The sequence below is a fragment of the Drosophila gunungcola genome, assembly GCF_025200985.1.
Source record: "Drosophila gunungcola strain Sukarami chromosome 2R unlocalized genomic scaffold, Dgunungcola_SK_2 000006F, whole genome shotgun sequence".
NCBI lineage: Eukaryota > Metazoa > Arthropoda > Insecta > Diptera > Drosophilidae > Drosophila > Drosophila gunungcola.
Window position 1 is genome coordinate 4,484,826 of NW_026453168.1, and position 18,991 is coordinate 4,503,816.

General features: G+C 42.1%; 3 protein-coding genes across 7 annotated transcripts in view; 2 read left to right on the forward strand and 1 right to left on the reverse strand.

Moving 5' to 3' along the window:
- LOC128254626 (transcription factor collier) overlaps positions 1-5,264 on the forward strand; it is a 29,449-nt gene extending 24,185 nt beyond the window's left edge. Inside the window, exons 6-11 of one of the 2 annotated variants that reach the window (XM_052983805.1) lie at positions 960-1,041; positions 1,113-1,293; positions 1,478-1,759; positions 1,833-1,977; positions 2,044-2,333; positions 3,888-5,264. In XM_052983805.1, coding sequence (XP_052839765.1) covers positions 960-1,041; positions 1,113-1,293; positions 1,478-1,759; positions 1,833-1,977; positions 2,044-2,333; positions 3,888-3,976 — 1,069 coding nt within the window. In that variant the 3' untranslated portion in view covers positions 3,977-5,264. Of the gene's footprint in view, positions 1-959; positions 1,042-1,112; positions 1,294-1,477; positions 1,760-1,829; positions 1,978-2,043; positions 2,334-3,887 lie in introns of both variants that reach the window. The other variant, XM_052983804.1, reaches the window with a different exon arrangement.
- Positions 5,265-5,274: 10 nt separating this feature from the next.
- LOC128254625 (uncharacterized) lies at positions 5,275-7,359 on the reverse strand. Of its 2 annotated transcripts, none has more exons than XM_052983802.1 (2): positions 7,080-7,359; positions 5,275-6,113 (listed from the first exon to the last, which is right to left on the reverse strand). In XM_052983802.1, exons 1-2 carry the CDS (start codon positions 7,321-7,323, stop codon positions 5,509-5,511), a joined length of 849 nt encoding a protein of 282 aa, XP_052839762.1. In that variant the 5' UTR covers positions 7,324-7,359; the 3' UTR covers positions 5,275-5,508. The 2 variants fall into 2 exon arrangements, with proteins under 2 accessions (XP_052839762.1, XP_052839763.1); XM_052983803.1 differs by lacking the exon at positions 7,080-7,359 and adding an exon at positions 6,288-7,040.
- Positions 7,360-10,950: 3,591 nt separating this feature from the next.
- On the forward strand, positions 10,951-18,944 carry LOC128255194 (sprouty-related, EVH1 domain-containing protein 1). 3 transcript variants are annotated; one of them, XM_052984759.1, is made up of 6 exons: positions 10,951-11,101; positions 11,981-12,309; positions 15,977-16,154; positions 16,217-16,385; positions 17,082-17,237; positions 17,307-18,944. In XM_052984759.1, exons 2-6 carry the CDS (start codon positions 12,290-12,292, stop codon positions 18,056-18,058), a joined length of 1,275 nt encoding a protein of 424 aa, XP_052840719.1. In that variant the 5' UTR covers positions 10,951-11,101; positions 11,981-12,289; the 3' UTR covers positions 18,059-18,944. The 3 variants fall into 3 exon arrangements, with proteins under 3 accessions (XP_052840719.1, XP_052840720.1, XP_052840722.1); XM_052984760.1 differs by having other exon boundaries at positions 10,957-11,101; positions 17,148-17,237; XM_052984762.1 differs by lacking the exons at positions 10,951-11,101; positions 11,981-12,309; positions 15,977-16,154; positions 16,217-16,385 and adding an exon at positions 16,420-16,741.
- Positions 18,945-18,991: the final 47 nt, after the last annotated feature.

Sequence of the window (18,991 nt, forward strand, 5' to 3'; positions counted from 1 at the left end):
CTCGCATCCTGGCCGCAGGACATTCGCCGGCTGTCACCCCACTTATCGCAAGGGCACTACTCACTACCGCCCCGGGCCAAACATCTGCCCAGAAAAGGCCAAAACAACAGTGGGCAACAAACGCAGGCGCACAAGTGGCAGCAAAAAGGCGCAACCCGTCATTAGCGGCTCGTAAAGTCGCCTTCCACGACGAGTGGAGCATCGTTAAGACTCTTAATTGAAGCTGGCATAAATCCACAACCGATTGATAATTGCCTGCACAAAGGGAAAAACGATTTCAATACCATTTATGGTTTAACATGCTCTCCTTTTTCAAGCAGGGAACCTGATAAACATTTTCTCTATAAATTAAGACCTTGTTAAATGTAATAGTGATATGTGTAGAGGTGACTAAATCCTTACATTGGCGTTTGAAAGTATAAATGCTATATGCATATTATAAGTATATGTCATAGTATATGCACATTTTAAATTATATCTTAATATATGCATATTATCTAGTACCTCATTTCTTCATATTAATAAGTAGCTCATATTATATGCATATCATATAGTATCTCATAGTACATGCATTTTATAAAGTATCTCAGAACTATATACTGAATTGACCATAACAAGAAATAACATAAACCAAATTTTCCAAAAATGTTAATGAATTGAAAGAAAATAAGTTTTCTAAATACATTATTAAGGCCCACATATCTCGAATTTTTCCAATACCTTGCAAAGATTTTTCAGGAAAAAAAATCAAACAATACTTAATAAGCGCTCTTTTAAATATGCAAATATATGCATTTTAAAATATTCTTATTAAATTATTACTTAAGTATTCAAAAGAACAAAATAAAAGCTTTTAATAAAAAGTATTTCTCAAAAGGTTTTTTAATACACGTTTAAAAATTTACTTAAATGTAATTTTAATTCGACTGATTAACTAAATTCTTTTTTTCACATTACAGCTTCTTTCTCAAGTTCTTCTTGAAGTGCAATCAAAACTGTCTGAAAAACGCCGGCAATCCGCGGGACATGCGCCGATTTCAGGTGAGTTAGCGCCTCCACCACAGCTCCATCGATCGATGCTAATAGAGTGTTTCGTCCTTTCCAAATACCAGGTGGTAATCTCCACGCAGGTGGCCGTGGATGGACCACTTCTGGCCATCTCCGACAACATGTTCGTGCACAACAACTCGAAGCACGGACGGAGGGCCAAGCGGCTGGACACCACGGAAGGTACAGGCAACACATCCCTGTCCATTTCCGGTCACCCCCTAGCGCCCGACAGTACCTACGATGGTCCGTAGCAAAATTCCAATTATTTCGACCAATTTTTTCGTTTTACTTAGCTCCCCTGAATCCCTGAAAATCCCCTCAAGCTTTTTTCGTTTCGTATTCGTAGCAATTGGCAAATCCGCAAGCGATCGTCGCATCTGTGAGATATACGCAACTAACTCATAATTTTTTGGGATGCCCTTTGCAGGTCTCTATCCACCGCTGCCAGTGGCCACGCCCTGCATCAAGGCGATCTCGCCCAGCGAAGGCTGGACCACCGGAGGCGCCACCGTGATCATCGTGGGCGACAACTTCTTCGACGGCCTGCAGGTGGTGTTCGGAACGATGCTGGTCTGGAGCGAGCTGATCACCTCGCACGCGATCCGGGTACAGACCCCGCCCCGGCACATTCCCGGCGTGGTGGAGGTGACGCTATCCTACAAGAGCAAACAGTTCTGCAAGGGATCACCCGGTCGCTTCGTCTATGTCTGTAAGTGGTCGCAGTACCGCCCTCCCTTCATCGCACACTCCATGTCTAACCTTTTGATTACCGCTTCAAGCAGCTCTCAACGAACCCACAATCGACTACGGCTTCCAGCGCCTGCAGAAGCTCATTCCCCGGCATCCCGGCGATCCGGAGAAGCTGCAAAAGGAGATAATCCTCAAGCGGGCAGCCGATCTCGTCGAGGCCCTCTACTCCATGCCCAGGTAAGAGCGCCTGCTTAAATCGTAATTCTGTAGCTGGAGTCTAATACCCAACCCGTGTTGCAGCAGATCCCCGGGCGGCTCGACGGGCTTCAACTCCTATGCCGGCCAGCTGGCGGTCAGCGTGCAGGATGGCTCTGGCCAGTGGACCGAGGACGACTACCAGCGGGCCCAGTCCAGTAGCGTAAGTCCGCGGGGCGGCTACTGCAGCAGCGCCTCCACGCCGCACAGCTCGGGCGGATCCTACGGAGCCACGGCGGCCAGTGCTGCCGTGGCGGCCACGGCCAATGGCTATGCACCCGCCCCCAACATGGGCACACTCTCCTCCTCGCCCGGCAGCGTCTTCAACTCCACGTCAAGTAAGTACCCTGCTCCCAAGCGCTCTCACTTTGGTGTAGGGAAACCCATCTAATTGGTCGTCTCACCGTCCTCCATTCGATACTTCTATGGGGGCACATCTCTTATTGTGAAAGATAAAGGAAAGTGAAAAAATACATAAAAATAAATAAATAATAGATAACTAAATAACATTTATGTTCGTAGAATTCCAATAAGTTCTAATGATAGGTAAAAGAATTTTGTTTACTGAGAATTCTAAGTGAATGAGTTACAAAGCCAGTAACTCAGGCTTCGTAACTCATTCACTTAGAATTCCAAATCTGTCAGTTATTTTTATCAATTTTAAATGAACTTTTTAATTGTGTCATTTACTAATTTTTTATATTTATTCATTTAAAAAAAAACTTAATATATATTGATTGTGTTGTAAATTTTTTTTTTCTAAAACCCTTTTTTTTTTGTTACCATTTAAAAAAATTATTTTTAAATATAATTGGTTGTATTGTAAATTTGTTTTATATGTAAAAGCGTTACTTTTTTCTCTTATTAACAAATTATAGAACGAGAAAAAGAAGACATTTTAAGGAGAGTTAAAGTTAGCATTGCTGAGAAATTTTGAAATATAATTAACCATCAATAGGATCTTATAAAACTCAGCTCAGAAGCATTCTGTAATCTCATGTTTCCCATCATTTACTGATTGGGAAAAAATGTCTACCCCACCAAATCCCTGTCTTAAGCGACCTTAATTTCTATTACAATCTTTAGTTGATTTGAGCTTCAGTTTGAATGACTCTCACATGAATACCGCCTCACATAAACTGCATAAACCCTCTTGGCCATATCCCGAATTTTCCCCATTTTCCCCATTTTCCCCACCCAAACAAAGTGAACAAAGTATGCTCAGCAAAGTGCATTTTCGCCATTAATTCCAACAGTGTCCGCCGTGTCGTCGACGTGGCATCAGGCGTTCGTGCAGCACCACCACGCGGCTACGGCCCACCCGCACCACCACTACCCACATCCCCACCAGCCGTGGCACAATCCGGCCGTGTCAGCAGCCACGGCGGCGGCCGTTTAAGCGTTTCCCGGACGGCCAGTGCCATTTCAGCCGAAGGAGGACCTTGGATGAGCCGGACTTTGGGGCAGAGTAACGACATTTTGTTGAAATTAAATGCTTCACGCCCGACAACCATACCACACCAAACCATGCCACCCACCCACCACCACCCACAAACACACACACGGCCAAACACCATCCATCAATCTGCAAGGACGCCCACAAAATGGCGAGTGGGTGGGTGTCTGGAGGGTGGGTGTGTAAAAGCAAATCTGAGCATTCAAAACACACTTCCACCATCAACAAACACCACAGACAACACACGATTAACGGTATTTATGATTTCCATTATCACTAAGATAGTAAAGCCAAAAAAAAGTCCCCAAAAGCTGATTATTTTTGTAGAGTTGTGTTTATAACTCGAGATTTTTTGCGAGTATGCCCTAAATTTTCTTCATATAAGTTAAATATATCCCCACTAACCCCAATCATTTCCATTTGCATATATTTCCAGGGGTCAGCAGCCTGAGTTTCAATCCCTTCGCCCTGCCCACCTGCAATACACAGGGCTATAGCACCCAACTGGTGACGTCAACCAAATAATATTACTACTAAATGAGGCTATTGGCAGGCCCCAAATCCCCTCCCCTCCCCGGAGTCGCCCAGATACCACGCCAATCACAAGAAGAAGCTCGAAAGTGCAATAAACAAAAGAAAATGGTTCCAAAATTCGAAAATCTATTGATATAGTTGTACATTTTTTTGATTGTATCCCGTTTTTAATTTATTTTTGATTACGCCTCGGTAATAGATTTACACAAATACGCATAGAATACCATATCAAAGTAATGGAAAACATATGAAAAGGGTAGGCATATCATGCAAGGGGCTCTCTTGAGCCATAGAGTTTGGAACGGGCAAATATAATTCTAAAATAGCTTGATTAAACACATTTTGTAAATATTTATACCCAAATAAATACAACTTACTTATAATCGGAACTGTGAATAGAGGAAATTATACCAATTTATATACCCATGATGATTGATCAATACTAATACGAATCAAGATATACCAAAACAGATACAATTTGAACGAACTTTTGGACATAACTAAATGCTTGTATACGACACTTTCTTGGATTAATAACGAAAAAAAAAAACGAAAAAACAAAAGTATGGGAAATACCCTCTGCCAATTGAGAAAACCGAAATCAAAATGTTATATACCTACATAGATATACAAGCCACATTTGCAGCATATCTAAGCGTAATACTACAACAAATTTATACCAAACTTTTGGCAAATATATCGTGCACTTAGTCCTAATATCCATATCACGCGAGCCCACACTCATCACATACTCGAACATATTTGTATAATTCCCATCATATCCACAATTCGAAATTCATTTTGAGCGAGCCACTCTCTATCAACACCAAATCATCATAAGATATACATACATTTCGCTATTCAAGTCAGAGTGTTTGATAAACTACCGATTTGTTGACTAGAATCTAAGCTAAGCATACACACCCGCAAACGATATCTGGGGGTGCATATACTATATTTAGGGTTAAGTTTATTGTTTATTGCTCGATTTGTAGGAGTTTTACTGTAATTTGTATTCGTATTGTATGATAATGTATGCTTGCACTCCTAGATCTTCAAGAAAACAAATGAAAACGGTTAGCTTCGCGACTGAGGAGCTCAATCGATACGATAGTGAAGCATATCTATAAGAATCGCATAGACAGCAAAACTTAGCCGCAAAAACGATTTGTAAATTACAATACAATAATTTATAATAACAATCTAGCAACGCTCTCTGTTTTGTAAATCTTAACAAGTTATTTAAATAAAATTTATTTAAAATAAACGTCATACACGATGGAATCGCATTTTTCTTACTATGTTGTACAGCTTTATTTCGGTTTTGCATTTGGGTAAAAGTAAAGAATGAATAAAAATTGAATAATCAAAGTCTTTGCACTTGTTAGAAAGCGCATAAATTAATTGAATACATAACATATGTATAGATATTTAACCTAATCAGCGGCATGCAATGCAGATGCCCTGTTGTTTCCGATCCTCGTTTTCTTAATCCTCTGGGTAAATGTATGTTATGCCGGCGCCTACTCATCCTTGGCTGGCGTCGATTCCTCGCTCTCCTTGAAGAGTATCTCCTGGATCTTGGAGCGCACGTACAGTTTGCGATTCAGCGACAAGTGACGCATGACGGGCACCAAGCTCAAAGCGAAGTAGTAGTCGTCGTCCTTGGTCTGTTCCTCGTGGTTCTGCTGGATGATATAGCTGAGCTGCTCGCTGACGGTGGTCAGTCGGTCGATGGACGTCTCCAGGTTGTTTTTCAGCTGCTTGGCCGAGTTGTTGCTCGAGGTGGAGGCCACCACAGTGGCCTGGACCCCCTGAGACGCTGCTGCATTGGCCCTGCTGCTGCTCCCGCCGCCGGCACCCGAGTGGCTCAGCACGGTGACCTGCTTCTCCTCTACGCCGCCCTCCTCGTCCATCACGTGTATGGGACTGTAGCACAGGGGATCCTCGCTGTAGATGATGTCCTTGATGTCCTCGCCGATCTCATCGTTCTGCTCGTACTCCTCCCACTTCTGCGGCAGGGCCCCAGCTTCGCCCAGATAGCTGGCGACACTGGAATCGATCTTCGGCTTGGCCACGCGCAGTGGCTCCCGTACCGTCTTGGCCTTGGTTATCCGCACGGTTTTCTCTGCAAGCAAAGGATGGGGAATGGGCTTAGTGGATGTGCCTTGCGATACATATTGATAAAGCTGCCGATTTGACAACAAATATCATCCAGAGATGGACGTCCCCGATAGTTTCCCGCCGACCCAAGGGGTCGATAGCCCGCCAGAAGAGAGAACTCCAGGGAGATAAAGTTTACCTTTCTTTATGATCGGGATCATCCGAGTTGGTGTGCGCTGCTGCACCGGACTGACCAGGACCTCGTCGCTGTGCTTGTGGCGCAGATGCGTCCACAAATTAGTGGTATTGTTGCCCTTCAAATTGCTGGCCATGCCACCACGCGATATATTGTTGCCGCAGTAGCGGCATATCGCAAAGTTTTCGCACTCCTCGTTAATATCGTAGTGCTGCCACACATTGCTTACGCGTCCCTTGGGCATTTTAATCGTTCTCTTTTGTTTAGTTATTGCTACGTAAAACCCGATTTTTCTTCACAAAATTACTTTTTGCGATATTAGCGTTGCTGTTGCTAGTGTTGTCAAGTACTCAGCGTGCCAGTGTTGCACAACGCCCGAACAAAGGGGCGAAAACAAAGACCACACAAAAAGAAGTTGAAAAACAAAAATAAAAGGGCAATGAAAATATTTTTAGAAAAAAATACGTTAAATTAAGCTTTCAGATATTACACCTTATAAATATAATTTTTCTTAGTAATAATGTTAATAAAATCGTGTTTCTTGGCTTTTTCTGCAAACACTGGATGAGGGGAATTCAGTGTACGATTTAATTGTTTTCCCGGCGCGACTTTTTAGATTCTCTAGTAGCCAGTTTTAGGTTTTTTCCCGCCCCAAATATAAAGGAGTCCACATCGATGACCCGTGGATTTATCGCGATGGCAGCGGGCACTGATCCGTGCTCGGTTTCTACGGCACGGAGCACGCGTGGCAGTGGAACTACAAGGGCGTGCGTGAGATTCGGATCCCGAACTTACCGTTACTGCTGCTGGAGTGGAGACATCGGTGGCGCAAAAGAGATCCCGTTCCTGTTTTCCCGCTGTAGGACAACAGATCGCCGCAGGTTTTGCAGCAGGCGTACGGCTCTATTCGGTCGTCGCATTGGACGAGATTGAAAAACCTCCAGACGCAGCTTTTCGTATTCCGGGGCTCAACAAGTTTACACCGCTTGTCGCCGGATTTGAGGAGGCTGCGCAGTTCCGATTTCTTTTCCACATGCATTATGGCGGAGCGGAAGAATCGCTGGAAATCGGTTTGCAAAACGAAAACAAACCCAAATTATAAAATCCACACAAATACAAACAAACTCACGAAATTCAGTCACGCACAAAATAGTGTTGGAAAGCGCGCTAGCGCAGGGTGAAAAATTACAAGGTGGCGGAATATAGTTTCTGATATAACTAACAAAATGGTCTAAATAGGTTTAACTAGTTTTTCCACCTTTTGTTTAATTTATTAACAATAAATATTATTTTTGCATTGTTAAAATTGTTAAAATCCTTATTATTACTGATAATAGCGATACCGATAACACAGTGTAAACAGTATATCGATTAACACATATATGAAGTCAAACTTTGTAACCCGAAGCGTTAGCTTGTTAAAAATGGGAAAAGTTACAAGGACTTCTTATAGCCATGACTATATCAAGGCCCAAATGCACGCAGGAGTCCTGCGATTCAGCGACAAGCGCAGTCGCAGCAAGGTCTGGGATGTTTTCGCCAGGATCGAGGACCAAAGTGGACTCGCCATACCGAACATTGTGATGTGCCGGTCATGCAACAGTCTGCTGAAATACCACGGATGCACCTCCAACATGGTGCGCCACAAGTGCTACAGGGCCAAGGATATCAGTCCGCAGGCGGAAGATCCCCTGGGTTGCGGCTACGAAGAAAGAGAGGATCAGGATCCCAACAAGAACCCGGAGGCTTCCAGCACGGGGGAAAGGGCCACGGATAAGGTCACCCAGGCGGTGGTGGAGTGGTGCGTGGCCAACTGTCGTCCCCTCAACATCGCCCAGGATACGGGACTCCGGAAACTGGTCTCCGTTCTACTGGACATCGGCTCGGAGTACGGCCGCAATGTCTGCGTGGAGGACCTGCTGCCGGAGACAGGAGTCGTTGGCTGGAATATCGAGAACTGGTACGAGGAGAAACTAAAGCTGGCGCGCTCTGAAATGTCCTGCGCCCGGGCAAACGGTTATAGCATAGCCGTTGCCGAGGAAAGAAACTCCAGTGTCGACAGCTTCTTCCTCTCCAGCACCGTCCACTACGTCCGGGAGGGACGCAAATGTACCCAATTGCTGGGCGTCTCCAATGTACCCAGAAACACGTCCGCCACAGGTAAGTAAGCCCCAAGGGAAAACACCAAGTGGTAGCATCTAAAAACAGTATAAGAGTATTCTTACGAAGATTGCATTAACTAGTTGCTAATTAAATGAACTCTAACTTAATCAACTATTCCAGATATGGCAACTAATACTGAATTTTAGTGTTCTAAAGAAAAGACCAATTTTATATACAAAACATATATTTTTATATATGTATTTTAAACTTCAAAATAAAATATCCCTTCTTGAGTCATATAATGATATATATAAATATGTAATTTCAGAAACCTACATCCTCAAGTTAACTGAGGCCACGCTCAGGGATTTGGACTGCGATCTAGTCGATGATGACCCCATTTTCGTGTACGATGAGCAAGCCTGCGTTAAAACAGTATTCGAGGGAAAAAGGACCTTGTTCTGCATCAATTCCCTGCTCGACAGAGTGGTGGAGAAAGCTTTCAACGACGTTAGCGAGCTAAGAAACGTGCTGAAGAAAGCCAAGGAGTTGGTTATTCTGGGAGTGCTGCCCCAGCCCATTTCGTCGGGTCTGGTCGAGACCTGCCACACATTGAAGTCACTGGAGGCCAACTGGGGCATTATTACGAAAGAGGATGAAAATCTGATTGAGGGCTGTGAATTTGCCGGACTGGTGGCCATCAACAATCTGCTGGCGCACTTCGAGAAGTGCTGCCAGACGTTGGAGAGCGGTACGAGTCCGACACTGCACCTGGTCATACCCCACATCCACCGGCTGAGAAAGTACTGCGCCGGGGAATCCAGGCACTCGATGGAAGTGGCTCTGAAGCGGGTCTTGATAGACAACATCGACTGGATGGTGCTGCCCTGCATCACCAAGTACCACATGATGGCCCACTTCCTGTTCCCGCCCACCAACAGGCTGCTGCAGTTCAGCCAGGAGGAGCGGGAGGAGACCATCGACAACTGCCAGGAGTTCATGAAGCGCTACTGCTCCTCTCAGCATCCAGAAAAGGTGGAACAAGTCCTGATCAAAGGCGAGGGCGAGGTGGTCAGGGAGCGCGATATTGAGCTGGACGACTGATCTGTTTTCGGACTTTGTTGCCATGGACAGCCAGGAGGATAAGATTGCCAAGGAAATCAGAGGGTATCAGGACATTCAGATGGCCTACAACGACGGATTTCATGTGCTCGAGTGGTGGCACTCCAACCGGGAGCACTTTCCCCTGCTCTTCAAGACAAGTAGCCAGATCCTAACCATTCCCGCCAGCAAGGCGCCCTCGACGTTGGTTCTCTCACAGGCCGGCACTCTGATCAAAGACCCTACCTGCAGCATAGACGAGCTGCACCGGGTCATGTTCCTGAAAACGAACATGGTCGAGAGTTCAGAATATTTGATAGATGCTGTTTATTAGTTACATTTTCGTATATATACACAAATGGTTTGCTTTCACTTGAATCATGACTTGAAGCTTCTTGCACACAAAGTCGTTTTGCGGTCCATATGTTAACTCTAAAAACATTGTTTGGAGAAACACAGTCCGTAATAAAAGAATGGGCCAATTTTAAAGAAGGCTGATATTTTGCGTATAAAGTTAAGACGTACATATATTTCACTTCTTTCTGCGTTACGCATAATATATTTACGGATAAATAAAATAAAATGTTTTCTAAAAATTATTGTTTAAAGTTATTTAAATATTGTAACTTTTTAAAACAGGGAATGAAGATCAAGGATTGGTGTTTTAAATTTGTTTTGAGCAAAATCATTTTGTTAATATTCTTAAAATAGGTTTTATTTGCGTTCCTGTTTTGACAATAAAGATTAAAAAATGGAGGGATTGGTATATAAAAACATCTTTTATTAAAATCGGCGTTTGTATTTTCAGTGTGACCAGCAACTACTGGGTTCAAATGTTTCTCAAAGAAACACTGCTTAACACTGGAATTTTATTTTTTCCGAAAAGCGGTCACGCTGAAAACTTGGAAAGAGACTTTACAGAGCTGTAATAGTTTACAGAGCCGCTGAAATTATTTCGTGCTCAGAAGCAGTGTTGCCAACTTTCCATTGAAAAAAAATCTGATTTCGACGGCACGGATAATGAAAAATAAGCTAAAAACTGACATAAATAAATTTTTCATATATTTTGTAATCTTTTTAAATATATTACATATATTAAATATATTTAAAATATAATTAATATCACATCCAATATCAACAGTTTTCTCTTGGGATTTTTTATCACGTTACTCTTTGGCATATCTTGAGTATAACAATTTTGCTCAGGCAATGCCAATAAATTTTTTTATAAATTAAATTAAGCAGTTTTGAATTTCATGTGTAATTTATTTCTTTGATTTTACTACCTTAACTTGGTATATAAACGAAGGAAAGAATTAACTAGTTGTTTTATTTTTTAAGCTTGAACTGAAAATAACAAAAAATAGCTTTATTAAAAAAAAGCTAAAATTACCGCTGCCAGCTGTTTCCGATTTTTTCAAGCGATTGGTCTTAAAAAAGGCTAGATTTGACGGGATAAAAGCGAAACTGGTAACACTGCTCAGTAGTTATAAAAAATTGGTTCGTGTGCTCTCGACGCAATTAGAAATAATTGTGAAAATATCTGCAAATTGTTAAAAACGCCCATTCGGAAAGCGCACAATATTCGCGAAGACGGCGCGCGAGCAGCATAAGTAAATGTCATTGAAAGCCGTGCAAAATTAATGAAAATTTCGCATTTTCGTTGCGTCTGTCCCTGTTTAATGAGTGTGTGTGTGTATGTGTGTATGCGTGTGCGCCTTTTTAATAAATTAATTATAAGGCAGAGTTACATATTTGAAAAGCTGAAAAAATTAAATAGTGTAGTGGATACTATCATATTTCTCTCGCTTTTTAACAGTTACAAAAAGTGTTCCAATACACATACATGGATCCATACAATGAAAACCAAGACGAACAAGAAATAGTTGTAAAAATGCTGCGGTGAACAATTAAACAAATCGGTGGGGAAAATCAGTGAAAATATATAGGTTTATTGCAGTATTTTCGCCAGTATGTATAGGCGTATGTAAATATGAAATATGTAAAGGCAGCAACAGCAAGCAGAGCAGCATATACACACATGGAGAAATCGCCCAAAAAACTTTCTGCGCAAGCTGCAGAGAGCGAGCGAGAGAGACAGAGAGCAGGAGAGGTTGATTTCCTTGGTGGAAATGTATGAATGAATTTTCGCTTTTCAAATTTTATGTTAATAAAAAAACAGTGCCCACAGCAAGTGGAAGCTTCCAAAAAACTTGCATAAATAAAATAATTAGGTTTGTAATTTAAAGTCAGTGTTTAAATCGCATACAGACTCCCAATTTGAGCCTCTCCTTCTCTCATTTTCATCTGTTACATCTTTTGTTGCTTGGAAAAATCCGTGTATGTACGTGTGTGTGCGAAGTTTTCCACTGTGTTTGTCTACACGCCCACATAAGTGGCCCTGTGTTTGTGTATTTGGAAAAGTAAAAGTGATTCTCGATTTATAAACGCACAACCAGAAATTAATTACTTACCTTTCCACTTTAATTTAGTGAATGAATAAAGCCCTCTAACTCTCAATAAAAAAAACCCCAAAATTGTGCCAAAAAAGAGTACTGGAGATCGTCGAGATTTAGCTTCAGCAAGTCGGATAACAAAAACAACGTGGGATCGGATCGTCTAATAGTTTAATTGAGTTTCTGGTGTTGTTGTTGTCGTTTGATTCCTTTTTTTTCGTTGGAAACGTTTGTGCAGCAGCAGCTCTGAATGTCTTTATGCTTTAATCATGGTGTATTTCGCCACCAACAACAACAACACCGACACTATACGCTGCTATATTAGAATCTTTCTGATAACGAACCATGACAGAAGGACATGAAAGGTGAGTTTGGCCTATAACAGTTGTATCTATTCTGTAGCCAGTATTTATAGCTTTTAGAAAAGTTTTTATATAATAAAAAAAATATGTTATAAATCTAAATATCGGGGTGCCACACAAGTGTCTTCCAGCTTAAGTTGGAATTCGTTTTCAGAAACCCTTAAACTTTTTCTTCAGTCTTAAAAATTATAAGCAAAAAAAAACAATAAACAATGACCTAAATTTGTTATTAAAACTCTTTATCATGCCCAGTAATTCAAGTGTTTTTTACATTTCTTTTTTCTGAATCACTTCAGATTTCTATAAATCCCCAAAATACATGAGTTCTTAAACAACATTTTTATCTTTTATTATTCGACCCATAATGACACACGTTTTTGTAATCTAAAACAACTTAATGAATTTTTAAATTGCTAACATTCTTAAATTAATTATACGACGAATAATAAAATTTTTAATAATGACATTTTAATAGTCTTTTAGTTTGCAAGATATTAAGATATCGTCCCATATTTGTTTTGGTATTCTTAATATTTATTACAATTTTTGATTTAAAATATTCTGAAATTGTTTCCATTCTAAAGTGAGTTTAGTTTGCCAGTGAAAAAGAAAACTTTCTTGGTTACCAGCTGGTTGCAATTAATCGGCGTGCATCTTTTAATTGCCCTCAATTGATTGCTGATTGAGTGAAAAACATGTTTCAATTCACGAAACGCTTTTTAATTGAGTTGGCTATCTGTTTTCATCAATGGACAACCGGAATGCAGAAAGGAACTGTGAGTCATTTGTCTGAGCGAATTTAAGTCTCCACATTGTCTGTCGACACTTTTAATGAATGAAATGGAACGCCCCCATGTGTGGTTTCTTTTTCCGTTCGCCTCTGGGTCCAATAATTGCCGTTGTTACGACTACTCACGTATTATTGCCTCGCGCCGCTGGCGCTCTTTAAATTCTATTCGAAAATGATGTCATTTTGTGTTTGTCCGTTTGTTGTTTCGCCCCGCGATTCGTTTTCTTTCAGTATTTACATCGGGGGAAGGCAAAAGCCTGCGCAACAAGAACAAAAAAAGCTAAAAAACCATAGCCCCCAAGGTTCCTATAGTTTCATTCATGTCTTGCTCTTTATTCCGTTCTCATAATGAATTGATACGCGAGACGCCTCCACACAAACTCGCTAAAGAGGGTGCTCTTTACTATTCTATTCTTATTCAAGAAAACTGTCAGTTTTAAATTATGTTTCTTGATAGGGTAATATTTGTAGTTTTATACCTGCTGGTACCTAACAAATGTACAACAAGTTCATATTTTTCAAATGTATTTATATTTGTCAATTTTCATTTTAAAAACGATGTGTATATTTCGTTTTCCCATGCTTTCTCGTCTTTAAGTCGGCTTTAAACTAAGAAAACGTTAAACAAGTCTTAAAGTTATAGTGTTCATTGGATTAATTTTTGAGTAGTATCCACAGTAGTATGCCACAGCTAGTCGCCAGAAAGTAGGCAATGATTTTAAGGGAATAAGAATTTCATGGTCGAGAACTTCGTTATAGAATTGTTGTACAATTATTTAATCCATCCAATATCTTTTATGGATATTTTATAGTTTATTATGACCCACTATTTTTATTCAGAAACACCCTGTTTGCTGTGCTTCTTGTTGCAGCGGAAACAACATTCGATTTCAATTTAGCATTGTAAATTGATTGGCATGTGAATAATGTAACGGTAAGCGGGACATCGTGACCACGCGACAGGAAAGATGTGTGTGTTTGCATGCAAATATGTGGGAGTGGAGCGTGTGTGAGTGCTGGCTATTAAAACTATTCGCCTATTTAAAGGGGTGCTGTGTATTGGAACTTTTTATGATGGTCGCCTCTCCGACTTTTCGTGTGGGTGTCCACAAACACAAGCTCAGACACAGACGTATACGCACACGCAGACCCTTGTTCATTCATCTTTTTCAGCTGCAGCCTCTGTGTTTGTGTGTGGGTGGGTGTACGAGTGTGTGTGTGTGAGTGGGAGTATCCAAGCCATTCAGTTGGCAACAATGTTTTGAATGCGTGAAACCACCGAAGCTATGTCCCAAAGTTGGTAATGAATGAATGTTGGTTAGAAAACAATCAATTGGTTAGTTGGTTGGTTATAATTTCGCCCCAGATCATTTATGGACGACAACTCCTACACATACATAGAAAAAGATAACTGGAGCTCTCTCTAACGGTATCTTTCCCACGCATGCGCCGTAACTGGAAATGAGAGCTTCCAAATATTGATAGACTTTTAGTTTCGGCTTGGGGCAGTCTCTTCTAGCTTTCCACATATATGTATGTATAAATGTATGTATGTTTTATGTTTGGCGGAGTTGGTAGTATGTCTATATATACACCTCTATTTTATTTCGACTACACCCTGCCCTTTCGAATTGGGGTGGCAACTCTAAATTGAATTGGAGTGAACCGTTAGCGCCTCTTATTCTCAATGAAAACCCGTTATGCGTTATGCTCTGACCCTGAATAGTTCCGTTTGGTTCCTTTCATACTTGTATTTCATTCACACTGCCTCGGAAATCCTTGACTAGCTGACGTAGCTGAATGAAAATCATAGGTAGACCAGTCCTTGACATGTCCTCAGTTTCAGAGGCCCGGTGACGTCGCGACAAAAATTCATTCTGTAAAACCCAGCAAAACTAGGACAAGCATGTGTATAGGTATGTGACACGCACCCTGGTGCACTCACGCTCACATCCACCGCTCACAAACTCACATTCACTTGGCACAGTGGAGTTTCAACTCCCTTTTCGGAGCTTTTTTCATTCAATAACTTCCCTACATTTGCCCGGGAACTCCGTCTTTGTTCAAGCACAATTTATGCAAGACTTGTGCGCAGGTCGTCAAAAACTCCATTTCATGTCCCTCATTCATAAGGTGATGGAACCCCCGAACTGAAGTTGGCGGCCACTTTTCAAGAATGAAGTCCCTTGCCGGATGTTACCTATCCTTTGGCACCCTTAAATATCACTTGATTGTGCTCTACAAATTTTATTAGAGACACTCTGATTTTTATAAATTTCAATCTTAACCCTTTAGAGGGTTAGTTGACATTTTTTCTCAGTGCCCACCCTGAGCTTATATTTTTAAACCGAAGGACTTGCTGTTATTTTTAGTTGTCATTGGTTTTTCACTTTCGCTCGGATGAATCAGTCGCTCCTGGTGGCAGGTGGCAACTGGCATCCTTGATATGGCTTCCTTGGCGTGCCCAAAAATTGAATTAGCCAAATTAGCGGCACTTGCAGGTTATCCTGTCGAAGATATAGAGGCAACCTTGTTACATTCATGGGTGACATTCGTTAAAAACCATTGGTAGTTCCAGCATGGCTACGGTTTCCTATACCAAACTAAGCGTCAAACGCAGGACAAGCAGGTGGATTTTATTTTTAATCAACGTTTTAAGTGTTATTTGTGATTTTAATTGAGTTTTAAGGCCTTCCAGGAAATTAAGAATGCATGACAAAGTTTTTAATTATGAAATCTAAAGAACAAAGAAAAGTGTTGTCTAAATCGGATTAATGACATACTATGCTTACCCATTTGTCTAAGGACTAGTTTTATTTGTAAGAATCATTTAAATTGTTAAACTAATTATACATATTTCTGCTTACTTTCGTTTCACAGCGACTTCTTAGTAACAGTACGCGCACAGGTAATGACCAGAGACGAGAGCACCGAGGGCTGGCTACCGCTGGCCGGGGGTGGCCTGGCCAACGTTTCGATCCGGAAGCGGGCTAGGCTATCCCCACTGGCATCGGGTCATGACTACATCATCTACGGGCAGAGGATATCCGATCAGAGCGTGAGTAGAGCCATAACGAACCTATAAAGATGAGATAATAGCTTCGATAAACCCCCCGACAGGTCATCTTGAGCTGTGTGATCAATAGAGATCTGAAGTATTACAAAGTAATGCCCACATTTCATCATTGGCGCGCAGGGAAGCAGCGGAACGGACTCACATTTCAAACGGCCGCCGATGCGCGGGCTTTTGACAAGGGCGTCCTGCGCGCCTACAACGAGCTGATCGATGGTAAACTCCTGCCCGGATCTACCTACTCTAGTTGCATGTCCGGCTTGCAAATTCCATCTATCTGCTTTCTATCAGCCCGCCTTAGTTGCCTTTTGACTTCTGCTTTCCTTCTCATGCCAAAACAATTACTTGCCTTTCTTTCTTCCGATTCTTCCCAGCCTCTGCCTTAGAATTGCTTTCGTTTACTAATATATAACTTTTTGTATGTCTTATGCTCTACTTTGCCACAATACCAAACGAAAACAATCAAACCAATTATCAAAATCACCACACACAATTACATTGGATTATTGCAAATTTGTTTCAAAAATCAACAAATCAACCAAACATTTAAATATATAATTTCAAACGAATTGGTAAGTGTTGAGGTCGAACCTTAAATTAGTTGATTTATGTGTGCTGTTTGCTTTGAAGGAACCTTGTGCCAAATCACTTCAAAATTCCCAGCACATATATGAGAAATATTATAGACTAGTCCACACCTATAGGTCACTACTTTTTGAAAGAGTTCTTTTCAATTTCCTTGCTTACACCTAGATGTATTCTGATTTTACGCTCTCTAAACTCTACCACTTTTTTTTCTGTAAAACTTAAATTGTTCTCTGCTTTGCGCCTTTTAAAATACTGTGTTCTCTTTGCTTGAATATATTACTATTTTTCTATGCACTAAAAAGTGTCTTTTCTTTGCCCATTCAGGACTGGCCAAATCGAATCCAACGATAATATGCCCGCCGCTGACCAAATATGATTCGGTTGGCGAAGATGATGTATTCATGACCCTGGACTTACCTGTGGAGAGCGAGAGTTTACAAAAGATCCATTCAAGCCCCGAGGGCAGCGAGAAAAGTCACAGTACGTATTGCTAAATGGGGCTAAACAATAGAAAAACAAGAACATCTCTTAACCTTTGCTGTCTTGCAGAGAGCGTCAGCAACAACTCCGACTCGGAGAAGCTGCCCCCGCCGCCCATTCACTACATATCCACGGACAAAACATCGGCCACCACATCGCCGCCAGACGCACCGCCCGCATCTGCTGCTCCATCGCCGGCGACCGCCGGCCAGATAGCGGCCAGTGAGAACTACTCGTACGTGACGCTGACGGCGGTGCACCACGACTACAACTATCCGGTGGTGGACCAGCCGGTGGGGGCGCAGGTGCTCAATGCTCGGCGGGAATCGATCAGTGCGCTGAAGAAACGCAACGCTCTGGAGGCGGCACAGGCGATGGCAGCGGCCCAAACGGTGGGTGGTGGGACGGGCCGAGACGGAGGATCGGGAAAGCCGCTGCACAAGCCAAATGTATCCGACATCCTGAAGAAGGAGACCCGCTCGCGCTGCCGGTACTGCCATGAGCTTTACAGCGAGGACTTCAATCGGCGGGGCGCCTGCGAATATGCCCCGGATCCCTTTCGCAGCGGCTACGAGTGCATCTCGGGGATGGGCTGCGCCCGCTGCATGATCTACCATTGCATGAGCGACGCCGAGGGTGAGACGGCCCAGCATCCGTGCGACTGCAGCGCCAGCGAGGCCGGCTGCAGCAAACGCTGGCTGGGCCTGGCGCTCCTCTCGCTGTTCGTGCCCTGCCTGTGGTGCTATCCGCCGCTCCGCGCCTGCCACCTGGCCGGCATCCACTGCGGTCTTTGCGGCGGCCAGCACAAGCCGCATGTCTGACATTTGGAGGCCCGCTTGCAAGGACAGCACGACGATGACCCCAGGCCCAGAAGCGAATTCCATTACCACCATCCCGAACAGAGCATGAGCAGCGTCAAGCGTCCGTGGGGCACCAACAAGAAGCAGTCGCAGCCATCGCAGACCCAATCGCAGCGCCACTTTTACAACTGGGAGCTGTCGCACAGCTTGGGAGCACCACAGCAGCAGATGCCGCCGTATTTAATGCAGCCGACTGACCGAAAGGCGCCTCAGAACGATTACGGACGCCTGCTGTTCTAGGCTCTGTCCAGGGTGACAGCTTATAGTCCCATTTTCGCAAACTTATTACTCAGCTGTATTGAGTCTTTCACCAGAAGCAAAGAAATGACTAAAAGAGTGGGCACAGAAATGCCTTTTCCAATGAATTACAGGAAAATAAGCAGAATACTTTAAATTCTGTACAAATTCCATTTTGTGAAAATGAAAAGCTCAGCTTGTAAAACTCAGGTGAAACAAACAAAAAAATGTAATTGTAAAATCAATTCAACTGAAAAATCAGTGTGCGAAAATAGGACTTTAGTTCGCTTTTAATATCATTTCGGTATACTCCATTTGAATTGCCATAATTTATTGTATATACAAAGAGCAGGAAGGATTACGTATCTATTTTTAATATACTTTCTTAATTGTAACTTATGTTTAGTGCTCTCGCTTAATTATAGTTTTGTAAAAACGGGCTATTTGTTTTTATTTGTAACTGAAAAACTTTTTTTAAAATCAAATATTATACAATGTTTGTTTAAGTTTAAGTTGTTTAGGGTTTTTTGCTATTTACACTTGCTTGTTTACAATTCGAAATTGGAGAACAGTATTAAAAGGCCGAGGCAAAGGCGAAAAGAGAACTAAATATATTTAAATGCGATTTTCTCAGCGCGATTCCAATTTGTTAATCAA

What these genes read in the sequence shown, in the direction of transcription:
- LOC128254625 (XM_052983802.1), bottom strand. Translation starts at nt 7,323, where the DNA reads ATGCATGTGGAAAAGAAATCGGAACTGCGCAGCCTCCTCAAATCCGGC. An exon ending in CCACTCCAGCAGCAGTAACG is followed by an intron (nt 6,114 to 7,079) that starts GTAAGTTCGGGA and finishes CTTTGCTTGCAG; the next exon opens with AGAAAACCGTGCGGATAACC.
- LOC128255194 (XM_052984759.1), top strand. Translation starts at nt 12,290, where the DNA reads ATGACAGAAGGACATGAAAG. An exon ending in AGAGGATATCCGATCAGAGC is followed by an intron (nt 16,155 to 16,216) that starts GTGAGTAGAGCC and finishes ACCCCCCGACAG; the next exon opens with GTCATCTTGAGCTGTGTGAT. An exon ending in GGGCAGCGAGAAAAGTCACA is followed by an intron (nt 17,238 to 17,306) that starts GTACGTATTGCT and finishes GCTGTCTTGCAG; the next exon opens with AGAGCGTCAGCAACAACTCC.